General features: G+C 45.5%; 1 protein-coding gene across 2 annotated transcripts; it reads left to right on the top strand.

Moving 5' to 3' along the window:
• The first annotated feature begins 1,713 nt into the window (after positions 1-1,713).
• On the top strand, positions 1,714-16,783 carry CLDN18 (claudin 18). 2 transcript variants are annotated; one of them, XM_031596219.2, is made up of 5 exons: positions 1,714-1,933; positions 13,193-13,357; positions 13,601-13,706; positions 14,026-14,136; positions 14,779-16,783. In XM_031596219.2, exons 1-5 carry the CDS (start codon positions 1,714-1,716, stop codon positions 14,954-14,956), a joined length of 780 nt encoding a protein of 259 aa, XP_031452079.1. In that variant the 3' UTR covers positions 14,957-16,783. The 2 variants fall into 2 exon arrangements, with proteins under 2 accessions (XP_031452079.1, XP_031452078.1); XM_031596218.2 differs by lacking the exon at positions 1,714-1,933 and adding an exon at positions 8,864-9,173.
• The last annotated feature ends 39 nt before the right edge of the window (positions 16,784-16,822 follow it).

Genomic DNA, 16,822 nt, shown 5'->3' with positions numbered 1-16,822 from the left:
TTGGCTATGCGATACCAGAAAAGCTTTCTGTGATTAACTCTGTTGACTGATACCAAGAGTAACTAGAGCCACGACATGCGGCAGTTGAGGTGTGTCACCAGGGCTGAGTATCACTATGTCCAAAAAGGGTCTGGGAGAGGCAATTTTGAAAATGAATGTGATTCACCAATGCTGTTTTGAAAACAAGGAAAGCAGGGCAATAAACTGTTAGAACCAGTGGACTGTTGATGAGACAGACATCTTCTCTCTCTGTCTAGTTTGCAGTACTGCTTTTCATGCACAATGTGGAACAAAATTCAGGACTTAGGATAAAAGTGATGTTTGAAACTCTGGGATGAGTTATTCTAGACGATATCTATTTTGTGGATGGTGTCCAAAGGCAGGACAGATCCTTATGGGAAGTAGTGTTGTGTGGGTGTGGGAATGGACTGGAAGGCATTTCAAGCTCCCTTTTAGCTCCATTTCTTCTACCAGAACCTGCAGGCGCCCTGTGTGAGCCTAGCACTGCCAAGGCAGGGCTTGTCCATCCACTCCTTTGCTGAGAGCAGCTCTCCTGAAACATCCCCAGCTTGCAAGTCAGTGCCCATGGTAAGGTTAGGAAGGGAGTAGTGAAGGATATAGCAAAAGGTTCAAAAAAGACACTACCCAAAAAAGCAGGTCTCTAGGACAGATCTTTAAGATGCTTTTGTCTTAAAGCAATACCTAGTGCCATAGCTGCTTTACCCTGATTCTTCATCCATCTAGACAGGTCCAAATTCAGATTTGTATGAGAGGGAGAGAGCACTGAAGAATGAGGGTACACCTTTGGTTCTATCTTTTTGTCCCTTTGGGCTGGTTGCCAGGCACGGTCAAGCAGTAGAGTGAACCTTCCCTGTTCCTCTCACAGCAGCATGCAGGTTCATGCCATTCACTCTTTGCTAGCTGCTGCCCTTCTCTGGGACCCAGCCTGACCTCACCACTCACTGAGCTCTATCTGAACATCTGCTCTTTGTGATACACTACCCTCTTTTACAAGCTAGCCTTTCCTTAAAGCTTTTGGTGGAGCAGGAGGTGGTAGTCTGGCCCATGGCCAAGCTGGGCAATGCAACATGGGGTGAAGGTCCCTGGGAGCAGGTTTGATTTGTGTGGTGAGGTGACACATCTCCAGCCATGCCAAGCCTGGTCCTGGCCACAGTGATCTACAGCCACATGGAGCTCAGTTGAGAGCTTTGTCCTATGTGTATTTGCAAACATCCTCCAGCTGAAAGCATGCTAATAAATGCTTCCCCACTTGGTTTGGAAGCATCATCCCTGCCAGAAGAGGGTTAGGGTTTTGTATCTGGCATCTAACTGAAGTGTCTCTGCACCTGGCCTTCTGGGGCATGCAGGTGTTTCTGCAGAAGGTTCTCCTTGGCTGTTTCAAAGGAACCTGCTGGTCCTCATCTGCCCATGCTGTCTGCACCTCTGTTTCGATGTAGAAGGTAAACAGAGAGCGAGGCATTCACACCGTGTGCAACCAGCAGCCCTTGGTACCGGGCGAGGGAAGTTATCTCACCGAAACAGATAAAAGGAAAGGGTAGGTTTGTACAGTGCAGGCCAGGCCTCTCCTGACTCCCATCCATGACGTAGGCTGTGCCTCCAGCTAAAAGTCCCTTCTGCCCTGGCTGCCTGCCCCAGAGCCAGCTTGTGGAGGCTTGCGCGCACTGAGGACCTGCCTAGCGAGCAACCAACACCATGTCCGTCACCATATGTCAGTCCATGGGCTTCGTGGTATCGGCCTTAGGAATAGGAGGAATCATTGCATCGACGTGCATGGATCAGTGGAGCACCCAGGACCTGTACAACAACCCGGTGACGGCGGTGTTCAACTACCAGGGCCTGTGGCGCACGTGTGTCCGTGAGAGCTCTGGCTTCACTGAGTGCCGTGGTTACTTCACCATCCTGGGGCTGCCAGGTAGGATTTGTTTGTGCAGAGAACATCTGCCTCGCATCGTGGTTGCCTGTTGCTGTGGTTGAGCGGTGGTGATGGGTGATATTCAGAGCAGAGAGGGGATCCCAGGTTTTAGCCTGAAGGAACGTGGGTTGATGGCTCTGTTTGAAAGACAGGTCCTTTGGAAGCACCTCAACTCCCATGGCCAGGCTGGGTTTTAGGAAGGCTTGTTACAGCTCGCTGCAGGTTAGGTGTTGGGGCAATGCACTGGAGATGACTTGGATAGCGCTCACATCCAGCTGAGCAGTGCACACAGCTTCCCACCAGAAACACGACTGTCCTTGGGAATGGAGAATTTCAGCCCTTTTCAAAGAGCTGTATCACAATTTAACTCTTCCTGTATGGGCTAACAACATCAGGTTGGATTTCTCACTAATTCTTCTTCGTTTTCAGTTTTTCCTTCCGTGGGTATCATTCCCATCCCATTTGTGCCCGGAGAATCCAGGGCCATGAGCAATTAGGTTCTGACAGGACTGTCAGGATTTCCTTCTCACTTTAATACACCAAGGAAAGGGGCACTTGGGCTGTTCTATCCACCTGTTTTGTGCTTTGACATGTTAAGAATGAAGGGAAGAAACCAATTATATCAGCAGATACTGCAGAAGACCTACAAAATGGTATTTCCAAAGTAGGAACAAGCACCATGCACAAAAATGGCTTTGTTCACAGGCAGTCTATCTGTGCAAATCTAAGCAGTATAACCCAGTGTGATTGTGTTCTGAGACATCAGCATGAGGTGTACTTCATATATGGGGCTATCACCACATAATCCATCTCTGGATCCTTCTTTCCAACTAATTCCTGCCTGGAATCACCTGCATGGATGCTCAGGACCTTCAGGTGCCAGGGGCTCTGCCTCTCCCAAATCTTTTCCTAAATGTTGGGATTCCCATTGAACTGTTTGCTTATAGGGTCCACAGAGCTACTGGGTGAATCACTACATGGAATTTGCTGGGTTTATTGTAGTCACTGACAGGAAGGAATTTTAAAAGCCCAGTGAATAAAACACAAGTTTAAAATACAATGGTGGGTGAGATCCTGAAGTTGCAGTAAAAACCCTCAGTGCTGCTGGGGGATTCTTGCTTTCCCCACCAGTGTGTAGTATGTAAATATTTATGGGCTTTTGTCCCAATGAACTGGTTTCTGCAACCGCTGCTGGCAGCACTGCCCTACAAAATGAGGTGGGTTTTTTCTTTCTTTTTAATGAGCAGGGCTAGCTCTTTTTTCTGAAGTCACTCCATGCTCTCCCCCCTTTCCCCTCCTGTTATATATCACCCGACACCGCCAGTCTCTGGAGAAGCTGGTGCAAAAATAAGCTCTATGCTGCTGGGCTCCATCCTCTGCATTCATCTGCTCCTATGGGCATCTTGTCCCTCTCTCCACCAGCAAAGGACAGCTGTATCCCAACCAGACGGGGACAAAAAATGATGCTAAAGATCAAATTTGCTAAGAAATTATTTAAGAGGATTGTCAAGTAGTTTATTTTAACCATGCTGTACCTCGATCTCCATTAAACGCCCCTTGCTAACCTCACCATAGTTAATGGTTTGTCAGCATTTCTATTATAAACCCCTATTTATTATTCTGACAATGGCAATTTATATTGGGAACAATAGTGCTGGAGTGAATAAAAATAATAGGACTCCAGCAAAGCAACGAGGTGACCTGAGTACATCGATGAAGTTTTGGTTTCTGAAGAATTCTTTTTTCAATCCCTCCCTCCCTTAGCAAAGATTAAACTTGTCTTGCCCATCATCTATCTTCAATTTAGTTGGGAATTTTAATTTCAAATAGATTGAGGAAAAATCAAGATAATAGATGAAAATGAGAAATAACACGGGTACTTTATGTCTCTTTGCCTTTGCTGTTTGGCTATAAACAGTCAGTCTCTGGTGAAATATGTCGCTTGAGATCTAAGCCTGTTATTTCTGATTTTGCTTTATCTTATTTATTTATTTATTTATTTTTGCTGCTTGCTTTGGTGTGTGGGCAGTCCTTCCTGTGATTGTCTGGAGGACATGATCTGAATTTGAACATAAAGTAATAAGGAAATGGTAGCTGAGTGCTGGTGAAGCTGATTATTTCACCTATTGCATAAGTCACGCTTTCTGCAAAAAGAAGAGTTTTTTTTTCAGTTGCTTACAAGTTTATTAAGCAACAGTAATCTGGTCAGTAATCTTTCTCTTGTGTGTCCCAGTCTCTTTTTTCCAGATCTGTTCAGCTAGAGCTGTTTGGCCATTTCTGAAAGGCCGTTTTGTTCCTGAGGCAAAGCCCCTTCTGACCTCCCAGGAAGGCTGAGATATCTCTTGACTCTGGAACAAATGGCTGTTGACTTAAAAAAAAATAAGACTATTTCATTTTTCCAAAAGCAAACTTTGAGTTCGAGAGCACCCCATTAAATTTCTGTAGCTGGTAACTCTTTGTGACCATGTATGCTTTCATGTCGGGATTTCCGCATCCTTTCAAAGTTCATTTGGACTTGTTATAAACTCTATGCTATCAACGGGCTTTTTGTGTCTTGGATTTGTTTCCAATTAATGACATTCTGATAAGGTTTTCTTTTTTTTTTATATACGCAATCAACGCACATTTTGTGGCATAGCCCTTGCAAAAGCCTTGCTCTGGTATTTTTTTTCATTCTTTGGAGATTGGGCAGCTCACTGGCCAAGGAAGCAGCAGCTCCTCTCCCTGGAATTGCTTTCTGCTGGACATTAGCTTGGATGGGGACTGCTAATTGCTGTGTCACAGTTCTCCACTGGCAATGGCCATGGTGAATTCCCTCCAAAGCTCTACTTGCTGCTTTAAATTCTTCAGCCCAATTGGTTCATCTCCACTTTTTGAAATATCTGCCAGCAACCATCATAACCAGCTTCACATATGGAGAAGTTGAGGTGTCCCCTTTTCTCGTTGATTTTCATGAAGGCCAGTCAGCCCTTCTTCTGCCATAGACAGGTGGGTCACATACTTTTGGAGGCTGTGGTCATCAGAAAAAATGGCAGGACAGAAAGAAAAGGGTGGGTTTGCTTTGTTTCGTTCTGAACAAGCTGGAACTGACTGGCAGGGTGTGAGCTATATTTGCAAATTTTAAAGTAAATATGAGCTGTAGGTGATTTTTAGGGGAGAGGCAGTGATAACATTCAGGAGTCGCAGTGGGCCCAGTGAACACTTTTGAGATAATCCAGGGCTGACGCCTGGGTAGATAAAGCAAGAATGAGCTGAAGAGGGGAGTGGTCAAAAAGTAGCCTTCCTTTTCCTAGTTTGGTGGGCGTCCCTGTGTTCTGAGTGGGGAAAAATACACGTTCTCTATTTCTTGATGGGAAGCTTGGTCTTTACAAGAGAAGTCTCTCCATCATGCCCCTTCCTATCTGTATCTGTACTGCTCATCATTACTACGTGGCACAGCCAGCCCTCTGATCCAAGCATTAAGCCAACTTGCTGGAAACTAAAAAATAGCTCATACTCTCAGAAATACGGCCCGGATTTTGGATGGTGTTATATGGAGCCAGGAGTTGGACTCCGTGATCCTTGTGAGTCCCTTCCGAATTAGGATATTCTGCGCTTCTATGACTCTAAGGAGGTCTGTGCTCTGAGTCTTTCACGTTTCAACCACTGGCCATAGACATCTATCAAGAGTGGCTGGAGGTGTTGTGGTAAAGGCACTGAGATGCCTACAGCTTCCTGTCACCTAGCCATTCCTCAAGCTGTGCACTGAGCCAACAGTTCAGATAAAACCGTCAGGTTATAGAATCACAGAATGGCTTAGGTTTGAAGGAAACTTAAAGCCCCTTGAGTTCCAACCCTTGCCATGGGCTGGCTGTCCTCCATCAGGTCAGACTGTCCAGGGCCCCATCCAACCTGGTACTGATCAGGGATGGGACAGCCATAACTTTTCTGAGCAGCTTGCTCCAGTTCTCACCTGTCATTGGCCTGGGTGCTGGGAAAATGGCACCATGAGTTTCTTGCAAAGGAAATTTTTTCCCTGTCAACGAATGGCTCAGAAACAAGCACATTGCATTTGGGGAAAACGAGCCAGGAATGCAGGTTTGTGGCTTTTTTGTCTATAATTTTGCTACAACCAACCACTCAGGAAAGTATTCGTGAGAGCCTTGTGTCCCTGGTGTTTAGGAGTGCAGTGTTAATCAGAGCATGAGAAATAGCAAGCAGCTAACACTGGGCTGACTCGATAGCAACTTAGGCAATATGCTTAGCAATGAGCAAATAGAAACCTCTCCAAAAAGCAAAAATCCTTCAAACATAGCAGCGTCTGGAGTGTTGAACATGGCTGGGCATTCATTTGTTACTCAGCTCAAGGCTGCAGCACAACCCTTGTTACTGAAGACGCTTGCTCAGCTCCATTTTCTAAGGGAGAACATGCAAGAATCTGAGATAAAATGTGTAATCCTGCTCTGGTTAGAACTCTTCAGAGCCATGATTCAATTTGGGCCCTCAAAATCAGAGGCAGATGGGGTTCATCCAGGCATTTTTGCACAACTAGAGGCTACTGGGGATAGTCCTGTGGTGCTCCTCTGTTCCAAGTAATTTTGAAGCCCCTGAGTGATGATGATGATGGAAAAATAGCATTCCCCCATCTGCTGGAGAAAACTGCATCCCCAAGGGAAGGTTAGCGAGCACTGCCTGGTGGCAGACCATGAGGTCAGGACACAAATAGGGGCAATGTAATGGACTGTTGGAATGGGAGATGGGCCTGGGGAGAGAAGGAGAGAATTTACTTGTTGGCTCAAATTGCCACTCCAGCTGCATGCAGCTGAAACCAGCAGGAAGGGTCAGAGGAAGGAGTGGTTGCTCCCCTCCCAGCAGAGCAAACACAGGGACATGGTGTGCAGGAAGGCCACTCCACCAAGGAACTGGAGCTTTCCTTGGGAAAAATGTCTGGAAAATATTATTGGTCCTTTGCATTTTCACCACTTTTTTTTTCATCCCATCCAAAGGTTATCTTTACTGTGACCAGCCTTTTAGGCCTTTTTTTTCTTTTTCTTTTTTTTTTTTTTTCTGCAGCCCTAAAAGCTGTTGTATACAAATGCTGCAGGGTGACAACAACCTTGAGGGCAGGAGTTATGCCCAAGAGGAATGTTAGTCCTTGGGACATGGTTTGAAGCATGGAAAAAGAGCAACATGGGCTCAAGATGGAAAGATGAAGGCGTGTCCTGGGACATGAAGGAGAAGAGAAATCCTTCAGACCTGCTGGGGAGCAGGGGGATTGGGTTCACAGCTCCTTTGGGTTGATGCTCAGGAATGGGGACAGCAGGATCAAAGGGCGTCTCCTTCCCATCCCCACCTGCCACAAGCTGGGGTGGTGAGTTGGCTACACTGCTTGTTTTAGCCCTCGTCATCCTTCTGGTTTCCAGATACTCCCAACCATGATTTTTTGTAATGTGTTAATCCATACAAGGTGTGTCTTTGAATGTACCCCCTCCTTTGCTGAGAAAGAGCATCTCCTACCATCCCTGGTTCTTGACTGCTCATTTCTATGTTTTTTCATTCACGCTATCATTTTTGCTGGTGACTTCTGACCTTTAGGTGTGATGGATATAGCTCTTCTCCTGTTCTCAATTTACTGAATTCGGTAGAAATTACTGAATTCAAATAAGATTTCTGGGAGAAACAACATCTTTTTCCTGACCCAATAGAGCTTTGGTGGCTGTGATTTAGAGCTCTGTGTGGGATGTGAATTTTGGCTGCTACAGGAGGAGCTACCAGAGAGAGCATTCCTGTCTGCTGTCCAGCCCTCTGCATGTTCCCAAAAGAAAAAGAAGTGTCTTGGTCGTCATTCTCCAGAAGGTAGAAGCAATAGCCAATATGTAATAAATTTAGTATAGCTTAGCTATACACAGAAATCAGCTTCTCCTCCCTTCCTGGTGGCTTTCGTGCAGCTCCATACTCAGGCAGTTGTATTGATGATGTCTATGGCATGGAATGCTGTAGACCCGGATAAAGGAGAAATGTGTTTCTAGGTTGGGGCTGAAGTAAGTCTCTCAGAGCAAAGTTTTGGATCAGAAGGGATGAATGTGAAGTTTGAAGGGTCTTTGTACCTCACTGCGCTCCATGGGTAGCAGAGTGTAATATCTCACTATTACTGTGGAGACACATTAGAGCCCTGAGCCCAGCACTTCTCCACTGTGTGAAAAGAGAATCATTTCCTAATTCTTCCATTCCCTGCCCCATTTTGCAGGACTATGGCTCTAGGTTATGTAGACAAGCACCTTCCCTATATTCTTCCTTCCTCTTTTCCCATATGGATTTCAGTGCGGTTGAGTGATGAGTGCTGAGGACATGGATGAGAGGAGATGAATGCAGGAGCTTTGCTGGTCACTTGGGGTTCTTGACTGGGTGTTGTGGGCAGCGCTTGAGGTGACCCCAGTGATGCTCACAGAGGCTGCAAGGAGCAACGACATCTCTCTCCCATGGGTCAAGCCAGCAGCCCCATGCCCTCCCACTGAGCTCACTGCCATTGTCCCTGTCTACCACTCTGCATGGATAACAAGCCATAGAGCAGTCCCTATCTCGGCCCAATGGCAAAGCAGAGAGCCAAGAAGGAGGCAGCCAGGGCTATAGGCTCTGAGCTCTCCCAGCAGCGCTCTCTTTTCCTTTGCCCCTCTCAGTGTGCTCACACCATTCCAAGCACTCAGCAAGAGCCCAAGAGGCATTGGAGGGTTTTGGTGGGGCACAGCTCATTCTCCAAGTGTGTTTCCCAACACTTGACCGAGCGTGGCCGCTTAGCCAGGGAAGGACAAGCACTTCTAAAGGACAAAGTCTCCTATCTCAGGCCCTGCCGGCACAAACCGACTCTGTGAGAGTGAAACTGGTCTATCTTGCAAAAACACTTTGAGCAAACACGCCGCTCAATGGAAAGCATCTGATAAGGGCTGCTGCACTTCTGGCGGTGCGGGCAGGAGGACCTCGGCGCTCCCATTAGGTCTTCAGCTTCACTGGGGCTGTCTCACTCCTCTCACCGGGGGAGACGCCATGTCCACGACTCTTTGCCAAGTGATGGGGTTCCTCGTCTCGTCGCTGGGTGTTGTGGGGTGCATCATGTCCACTGCCATGGATATGTGGAGCACGCAGGACTTGTACGACAACCCGGTGACGGCCGTCTTCCAATATCAGGGATTGTGGAGGAGCTGCGTGCGGCAGAGCTCTGGCTTTACAGAATGCCGGCCGTATTTCACCATTCTTGGGCTGCCAGGTAGGGCAAAAACGCACCAGGTTGAACCCAGGAGCTGTTCTGCACTCAAAAACAGGAACAGCTACCTTAAAACACTTTGCAAGGAATAAAATTTCTGGGCTATTCAGTGTATAAGCATAAAAATACGTGAGTATTTGCTACTGAAATAATAGCTTTGCTCGGTGCAGATTACAACTCAGAGCCTATGTAGGTGATCTCTGGATGAGTGCCATGGGGTTTGGCTGTTACTGATGTGAGGATACTTAGACCTGTGGATATTCTGTCCTTTTGAATTGAAGCAGAAGGGAAGCAGCTGTGTGCGGTTCTTGCCTTTTTTATCAGAATAATGTGTTCTACCAAAACCAACTGAAATATTTTTTTAATAACAAAGTCACAGAAGAAATCTGCCCCTGGGTAGAGTAGGAAGGGCAAGGAGTGGAGTGGTGTGTTCAGATTTTACACTGAGTTTTATAGTGGTTGCAGTGGTAGGTTGTAGAAGGGCACTACTTTCTATGTTGCTTGCTATTTCCTCAGTGTCACGTAAAAAAGGAGCTGTTTTCCCATCCTACTGCCCTTGAGGGTATCCTGTGCTTCTGAGCTGGTTGTGTGCCATGGCTGCAGCCAGCTTGGTTTGCCATGCCTTCCCATGACCTACTGCACCTGTAACCTGCCAGTGAGGAATGAATGCAGATCTGAGAGCAGTTTTCACTCTTGGTGCAAGTAAACACCATTGTATGTAGGCCTTTTGCATCTACTGAGTGGTGTAAAAGAAAACAATGCAGGCTCTCAGTCCCATATCCTCACGGCTGACGTGCTCAAATGCTTTGTTGAAGACCAGGGCATTGGAGGCGGTTGTCCATATTCCAGTTTTCTTTTTTCTTTTCTTTTTTTCTTTTTTTAAAGTTCTACAGCAATAAGGGAGCATGCACGATGGTCACAGGCATTTCCTATTGTGCTGTAGACCTATCTCTTTTATTATCTTTCTGTGTCTATTTAGTTGATGAGAACCTTAAAACATAAATAAGGAATGGCTCATGTTGAATTTGGTTAACTCAAAAATCTCATTTTTTCCCCGTGTTTCAATATTCCATTGATTATAACCCGTCATAAACTTACTTTTCCGCCTTTGTATTCTGCATCAGTGATTGGTGATGTTAGTTTTGTTGACTTTAAGGTGCTTTTCACCTCTCCTACTCACAACAACGCTCAGAGAAAAGACAGCTCTCCATTTCCACTTGGGACTGAAAAACATATATCCAGATTGCACATTTACTTCAGTCAGCAGGCTTGGGTTGATACTATTTTCTCTTTGTGTGGAAATGGAGTGTGCAAAAATAAGCAATCATATTTGTCCAGGTATCATGCAAAATACATATGTAAAGAGGGGCAGGTCATTTCCATGCTTGGCTCTAATTATAGGGCAGCATGTTAACTCATGCTCCTGGTGCAAATTTTTTCCTTAGACTCTTATTTTGTTTGTCTGAGCCCTTCCACTCCTTCCTTCTATCGGAGGTCACTGCCCTTTGAAAGCAGCTCTGCTTGGAGGACTTCTGATGGCTGCCAGAATCCACTTGAAACTACTGTGCTCTCATTACGAAAGGCCCTCACTTTTGGTCCCATGATCCAGGTGAAGGGGTCTTAATGCTACAGCAGAGCTAGGAGCACCCTCTTTTCCTTCCCATCCCTTCAACAGAGATGATGTACACATCAGCCTTGTGGCACGGATGTCTTATACTGAGGAGACACTGCCAATTGCTTTGCACTTTTGTGCCCCGCTGTGTCCCTCTCTCCTTCATTTTTACAGCTGCAGGTTGCCCATTTTCAATTGCAATCCATCACGTTTGGTCTCTGGTGCTCCAGAAGAAGTCCTGTCTCTGCATGGAGGTGCTTGACCTGCCCATTCTGTCCTTCCAGGCGCACTCAAAGCACTGGGAACATCTCTACTGGGAGCCCATGATATCTGTGAGGTCTTGGCTTAAGATCACCTCCTCTTTAAGGGTTCAGACTGCCGTAGTGATGGTAGGTAGAGACCGTAAGGTCTGTGGGAAACAGCCCAGGAGCATAAGACTGTCTTAGGGACAGATCCTGAGAGCTACAAGGACCTTCCATCAGGATCCATTGTGTCTACTCTACCTTGTCAGCTTCTACTGGCTGTCCTGAAACGAAAGCAATTGGAAAGAACTTTAAGAGACCGTAAAGACAAATGAGTATTGTGATTTTCTTTTCTTTACAGCTTTCTGTTCTGCATCAGGTGCTGCACGAACACCTTTTGAGGGCTGATAAGGCATATCCGCCAGCTTCTTGTTCTCCAATGAATAATAACTAGTGAGCTCACACCTGGGGGCTGATGAATGGGAGATTGAAAACCCCAGGCTCGTTAGCACTCGTTATCAGCTGATAAGGGCAAATTGAGTCATAAGAGCAGCAGCCCCAGTGGGACTGCTAGATGGGAAAAAGTGATGTAGTTCCAGTTAGTGGTTGGTTCTCCATTCATTTTGGCACCAGCATGGTTTTGTTCAGGCTCCTCCACAAGCAGGGAGGCACTGCAGCACCCACCTTGCCATCCTAGATAGAGTTTATAAACGTTTCCTTTCTCCATCCTTTTGTAAGGCCAATAGGTCTGCTCCCTGCTCTCCTGCACCAGCTCATCCTGCTTCAGCTGGGGAATCTTATATGGTACACATGGGTGCTGCTGTCTTCCTGTCCAGCCCAGTAAAAGGGGTGATAGGCAGGGTTATCACAGGTGCTGGGGATGCATTTCCTCCCCCTCTCCATCACTCATAAGCTTTCATCATCCTTCCTGAATGGGTATGGATTATCAAAGCTGAACCCGGGGTCATGAGATCTTGTTGGAGGCTGCAAAGTATTCTGTCTAAGTCACAACAGCCCTTGAATTAGTTTCGACAACACTCTCCTAGTGCTCTGCCAGCACTGTCACCTTTCTGTTCTCTGCCAGGCTGGGGAGATACGTGCCACCTTATTAGAAAACTGCCCTGCCTGGTCTTTTTCCTTCACTTCTTCATTTTATTGGTGGTTGTTGCCTTTGGTCTGATGGTCAGTAGCATTCACGAGTATGACACATCAGCATCACAGCTTGCCTTCTAAGCTAGGCAATACCATTTGGATGCTTTGGTCATTGCCTAAGCGTTGTAGCTATCCCTTGATCTACAAGCAGTGTTTTTCAGGGTGATTATTTTTCTTCTCTCGTGCCATCTAATTTACTGTGAAGGAGGAAAACTTGGAACTCTACTTCACAGAGTGGTTGAAAATACCATGGATAGCTGGGTGGAGCTGTCTGAGCTCTTTGCTGCTTGGGGAAAACATGCTTTCTCAGTCAGTTCAGTTACAAAATAATTCCTGCTTTTTAAAAAGGGTCAACCAAGCAACAATACAGCAATAGTGTAATATATGTTACAGGTGCAGCAGAGATGCACTTCAATACAGGGACAGGCAAAACAAACAAATCCTTACATATTAAAACAATAAGGTTTGTACTCCGCTTTGAAATGCAGGGAGGAACTTGTGACTTTTCCAACAATACGGTTTGAGGCTCCTTCAGTGTTTAAATAAAGGACTTCATATAATCCTGCAATGTTAAATATCCATTCTCTCACTGAGAATTAATAGAAATATCAGCGAAGAAGACTTTTACAATAAGGGTGGTGAGGCTCTGGCAAAGGTTGCCAAGAGGGGTAGTGGATGCGCCAACCCTGGAGACACCCAAGGTCAGGCTGTTGGGGCTCTGAGCACCTGATGGAGCTGTAGGTGTCCCTGTTCATTGCAGGAGAGCTGGACTAGATGGCTTTTAAGTCATCCAACTCTAATGATTCTATGCTCTTAAGATTACTTAGGCTTTCTTTTTTTTAAATAAGAGGTCTGCTTTCCATGGGATGGTCTTAGCTTTCAGCAAGTCAAAGTATGTTAATGTTATTTTTTTTTCTTTTAACATTTTTATTTAAAGATAGTCTTTAAAAGCCTCCCAGTCTCCAACAAGTCTCACTTCACTTGTTCATTATGGCTCTCGTTGATTTGTTTTGCAGCAATGTTTCAGGCTGTGAGGGCCCTTATGATCGTGGGCATTGTCCTGGGCATCCTTGGCCTCTTCGTGTGCATTTTTGCTATGAAGTGCATCCGAATTGGCACCATGGAGGATTCTGCAAAAGCCAATATGACTCTGACCTCTGGCATCATGTTTATTATTGCTGGTAAGTAAGTTGTGTCTTCCATACACAAAGCATAGTGTCTAAAATTGAGGACTGAGCAAGGCTTCATGCCCCTCTGGTTACAGGCCTTTCTGCTGGTATGAGTTGGAATTTTGTAAAGTTTTATTCTTACTTCTGGAATGTGAAAGTGTAGAAATTGTTGCAGAAATGTAATCACACTGTGCATCTCAAAGAACCAAGTTTTGTGCTATGTGGGTCTCAGACCACCTTTCTGTTCAACCCCAGGTCTGTGTGCCATCACTGGAGTGTCTGTGTTTGCAAACATGCTGGTCACAAACTTCTGGATGTCTACAACCAGCATGTACCAGGGAATGCAGAATGTCCAGAATAGGTAGGTGCTCATCTGGCTCAGGATGAGCCAAAGGAAAAACAAACACTGGGTGCTTGTTATTCTGGAGCCAGGACATGGAAGATTCAGTGAGCCTCTGCTCAATATAAGGATAACTTGTCCAAGAAAACTGACTGGGATGTCTGCAATTATGCAGCTCAAGAAGGGACTGGGAGTCCCATGAAGGATCACTCTGCAGGTGGAGTTGTGTTCGTGGGAACTTCAGCAGGACCAGAAGGAGAGAGAGAATTTTCAGTGTATTTCAGAAGAAATAGCCTGGACCACTGTAACAGCACTAATCAGACACACTGCTGTTTTGTAGGTACACCTTTGGCTCAGCCCTCTTTGTTGGCTGGGTGGCGGGAGGCCTGGCCCTCGTAGGAGGAATCATGATGTGCCTTGCTTGCAAAGGAATGGTTCCAGAAGAATCCCGGTAAGTGTGGCTGTGATGGATACAGGAAGGTGCTATGTGAAGCCTCGGTTGTCAGGATAGCAGGCGTCCATCACATCATAAGACAGGTCTAGGCATAATGCCCTCATTGCAAACGTTATTGTGATGATACATCTGCTTGCCTTGTATAATGGGTCACAAGTGGCTGTTTCTCTTCCTTAACTGCGTGACTTGAAAACAAATAGAGAGTAGGAGAGATTGCCCTTAACATCCAATAAACTGTTCTAACATTTGTAATGTACTGGCCAAGTTGGCCCTACTAACTGCAGCTTTGATGGTGTAACAGATCACCATGAAGTGAAGATTGCATCAGCTGAGCTATGATTTACTTCATGTAGGGCTTTGGACACCTACACAGTTGGTAGCAAGTCATTCACTCAGATGAGGATTTACTCAAGAATGTATAAGTTTAGGAGAACACATGAAAGAGAGCCTTACAGCATGTGATAGAATCATAGAATCACAAGGTTGGAAAGGACCTACAAGATCATCCAGTCCAACCATCCATGGAGTGATGACACACTATGAAGCTGCCTGAAATCTATCAGCAAATGGGAACAGAAGGTGCAACACTGGGTAGTCACAGGGCCTCCAATGGGTAATGCCATCTTTCCTGTCTTTCAGTTACAAGGCGGTGTCCTACAACGCATCAGGACGGAATATCTCCTACAGAACAGGACCGTATAAGGCTGGTTCAGGGTATGAACCTGACACGAAGACTAGGAAGGGTCCAGGGTATGAAGAAGCTCCTCGGAGCGAGGATGCAGGACGCTCGTACCCTTCAAAATACGACTACGTCTAGTAGACTTCCTAGGCTTGAGATGTGCTGTGTTTTATAGAACGTTTTTCACTTTAGACACAAAAAGTATACGCAAATAAGGCAGTCTGTAAATAGGATTTTGTTTTCTATTGTTTTTCCCCTCCTCAAAAACGGTACCCTAACCATGTTTCTTTTATTCTTCTGCCTGTTGGCATACCCATCATGAGGAGGCCTGTAACAAAAGTAATGTCTTTTTCTGTTCTCAGAATACAACTGTTTCCTCATGTTTTACATATAAACTCTGGCAGTCAGGACCAGGATTCTGCCTTGTGCCATCTAGTATTTCTGCTAATAGGTTTAAATTCTCATATTGATGACCCTGATAGAGTTTGTAGTCCAAACACAGTCACTTGAATGTCTCTGGCCAAAAAGTACGTAATGATGTTGCATACAAAAAAACCTGAAGAAATCAAGCAGTTGGATCACACACGTTATGAAAAGCAGAAATTACGAATGGAAGTCTTATGTATTATTTTGTTGTGTATTGTAAGAAAACTCAGCCATGTCCCTTTGGCTACAGCCAATGCATGCTGAACCAGCAGCCATGGCATTTTCCTCCCTGGCAGTGTTTCTAGTCAGACTCACCTTTATTTTACTGGTGGTACTACAGTGCTGATCTGCTGTGATATTTAATCTGATTTATGTTACTTAGACATTTGCTATTTCCCGTGATACCAAAGTGTATTTATTTCTTCTGATCTCATTGGGGAATATATATAATCCATTGTTATTCCTATGCTAGATATTTGATACAATAGCTGAAAACCTCTGTGTGTGACCAGGGTTCCTGCAGATGTCATCATTAATGAAACCAGGAGAATTTCTCATTTAGAATTAATTAGAGTTACAATTGAGCAGGAATCCCAGGGAGCATTAGATGTGAAACACTGCACTAACATCTTTCTTGTGTTAATTCTTCTCCAAATGATGTGAAGATTAAGTCCTTAGTGAGACACCGCCTCTTCTAGCCAACCTGCAAGAGAGGATGTTTATTGGAAGGGGTCAGAGGAAGAGACACCAGAGCTCTAGGAAAACATCTTGGAGCAAAGGGCACTGAGAGATAAGTTAGGGAAAAACAGGTGTCTGAAACCTCAAAAGTAGCCTTTTTGGTAGAGTTCTGCAACGGGCTCTTGTCCCACTTGTAACAACAGTAAGTTGCCAGGAATTTGCTGGCAGGTTTGATTTGGGTTGCTCACATTCTGAAGGCGTCACAGATAGAGCTGACCATTCCCCTAGAGGACGACCTCTGCTAGGTCTCCCTCTCCAGCTAGCATCTCCTGTGGCTTGTGGGACAGCAGAGCGGGCTGTGCTGCTCAACACCATTACTCCCAGTGAGCACAGTCCATGCCCATCAGCTCTCAATGCCCATCAGCTCTCCATCATTGCATGGAGTCATCTCCAGCACAGGTCCAGAAGAGGGGAGTCTGAATCTCAAGCAGCTCAGCAAGAGGTGGAGGGAGTGACAGGAGCAGCGTGACCAATGTGTGGAGAGATGGGAAGAGCTTCTACCCAACAAGGAGGTCCTGGCCACAACAGAACCCCAGCAGGACTCTGGTCTTTGCTGCAACCTGGGTAAATAACTGCCTCTGCTGGTGTCAGTGTTGAGTCCTATTCAGAGCAGAACACTTGTTTTATGGATATGTTTTGAAAGGAGACCGAATCAGTTGTGCAGAGGTAAATCCTGTCCTCATTAAAAATACTCACTCTTTTAAGTGGATTTTTCCCTTTTTCACATTATAGACTTATATAAGTCTATAATTTCACATTATAGACATTATAGACTTAGCTTTTATTTGCCTTTTATTTGCATGCTGGATTTTTTGTCTTGTTTTGTTGGTTGCTTTTTTT

The sequence above is a fragment of the Phasianus colchicus genome, chromosome 10, assembly GCF_987193195.1.
Source record: "Phasianus colchicus chromosome 10, bPhaCol1.hap1.1, whole genome shotgun sequence".
Classification (NCBI taxonomy): Eukaryota; Metazoa; Chordata; class Aves; order Galliformes; family Phasianidae; genus Phasianus; species Phasianus colchicus.
Note: the sequence above shows the minus strand (reverse complement) of the source record. Positions and strands in the feature narration are given on the sequence as shown.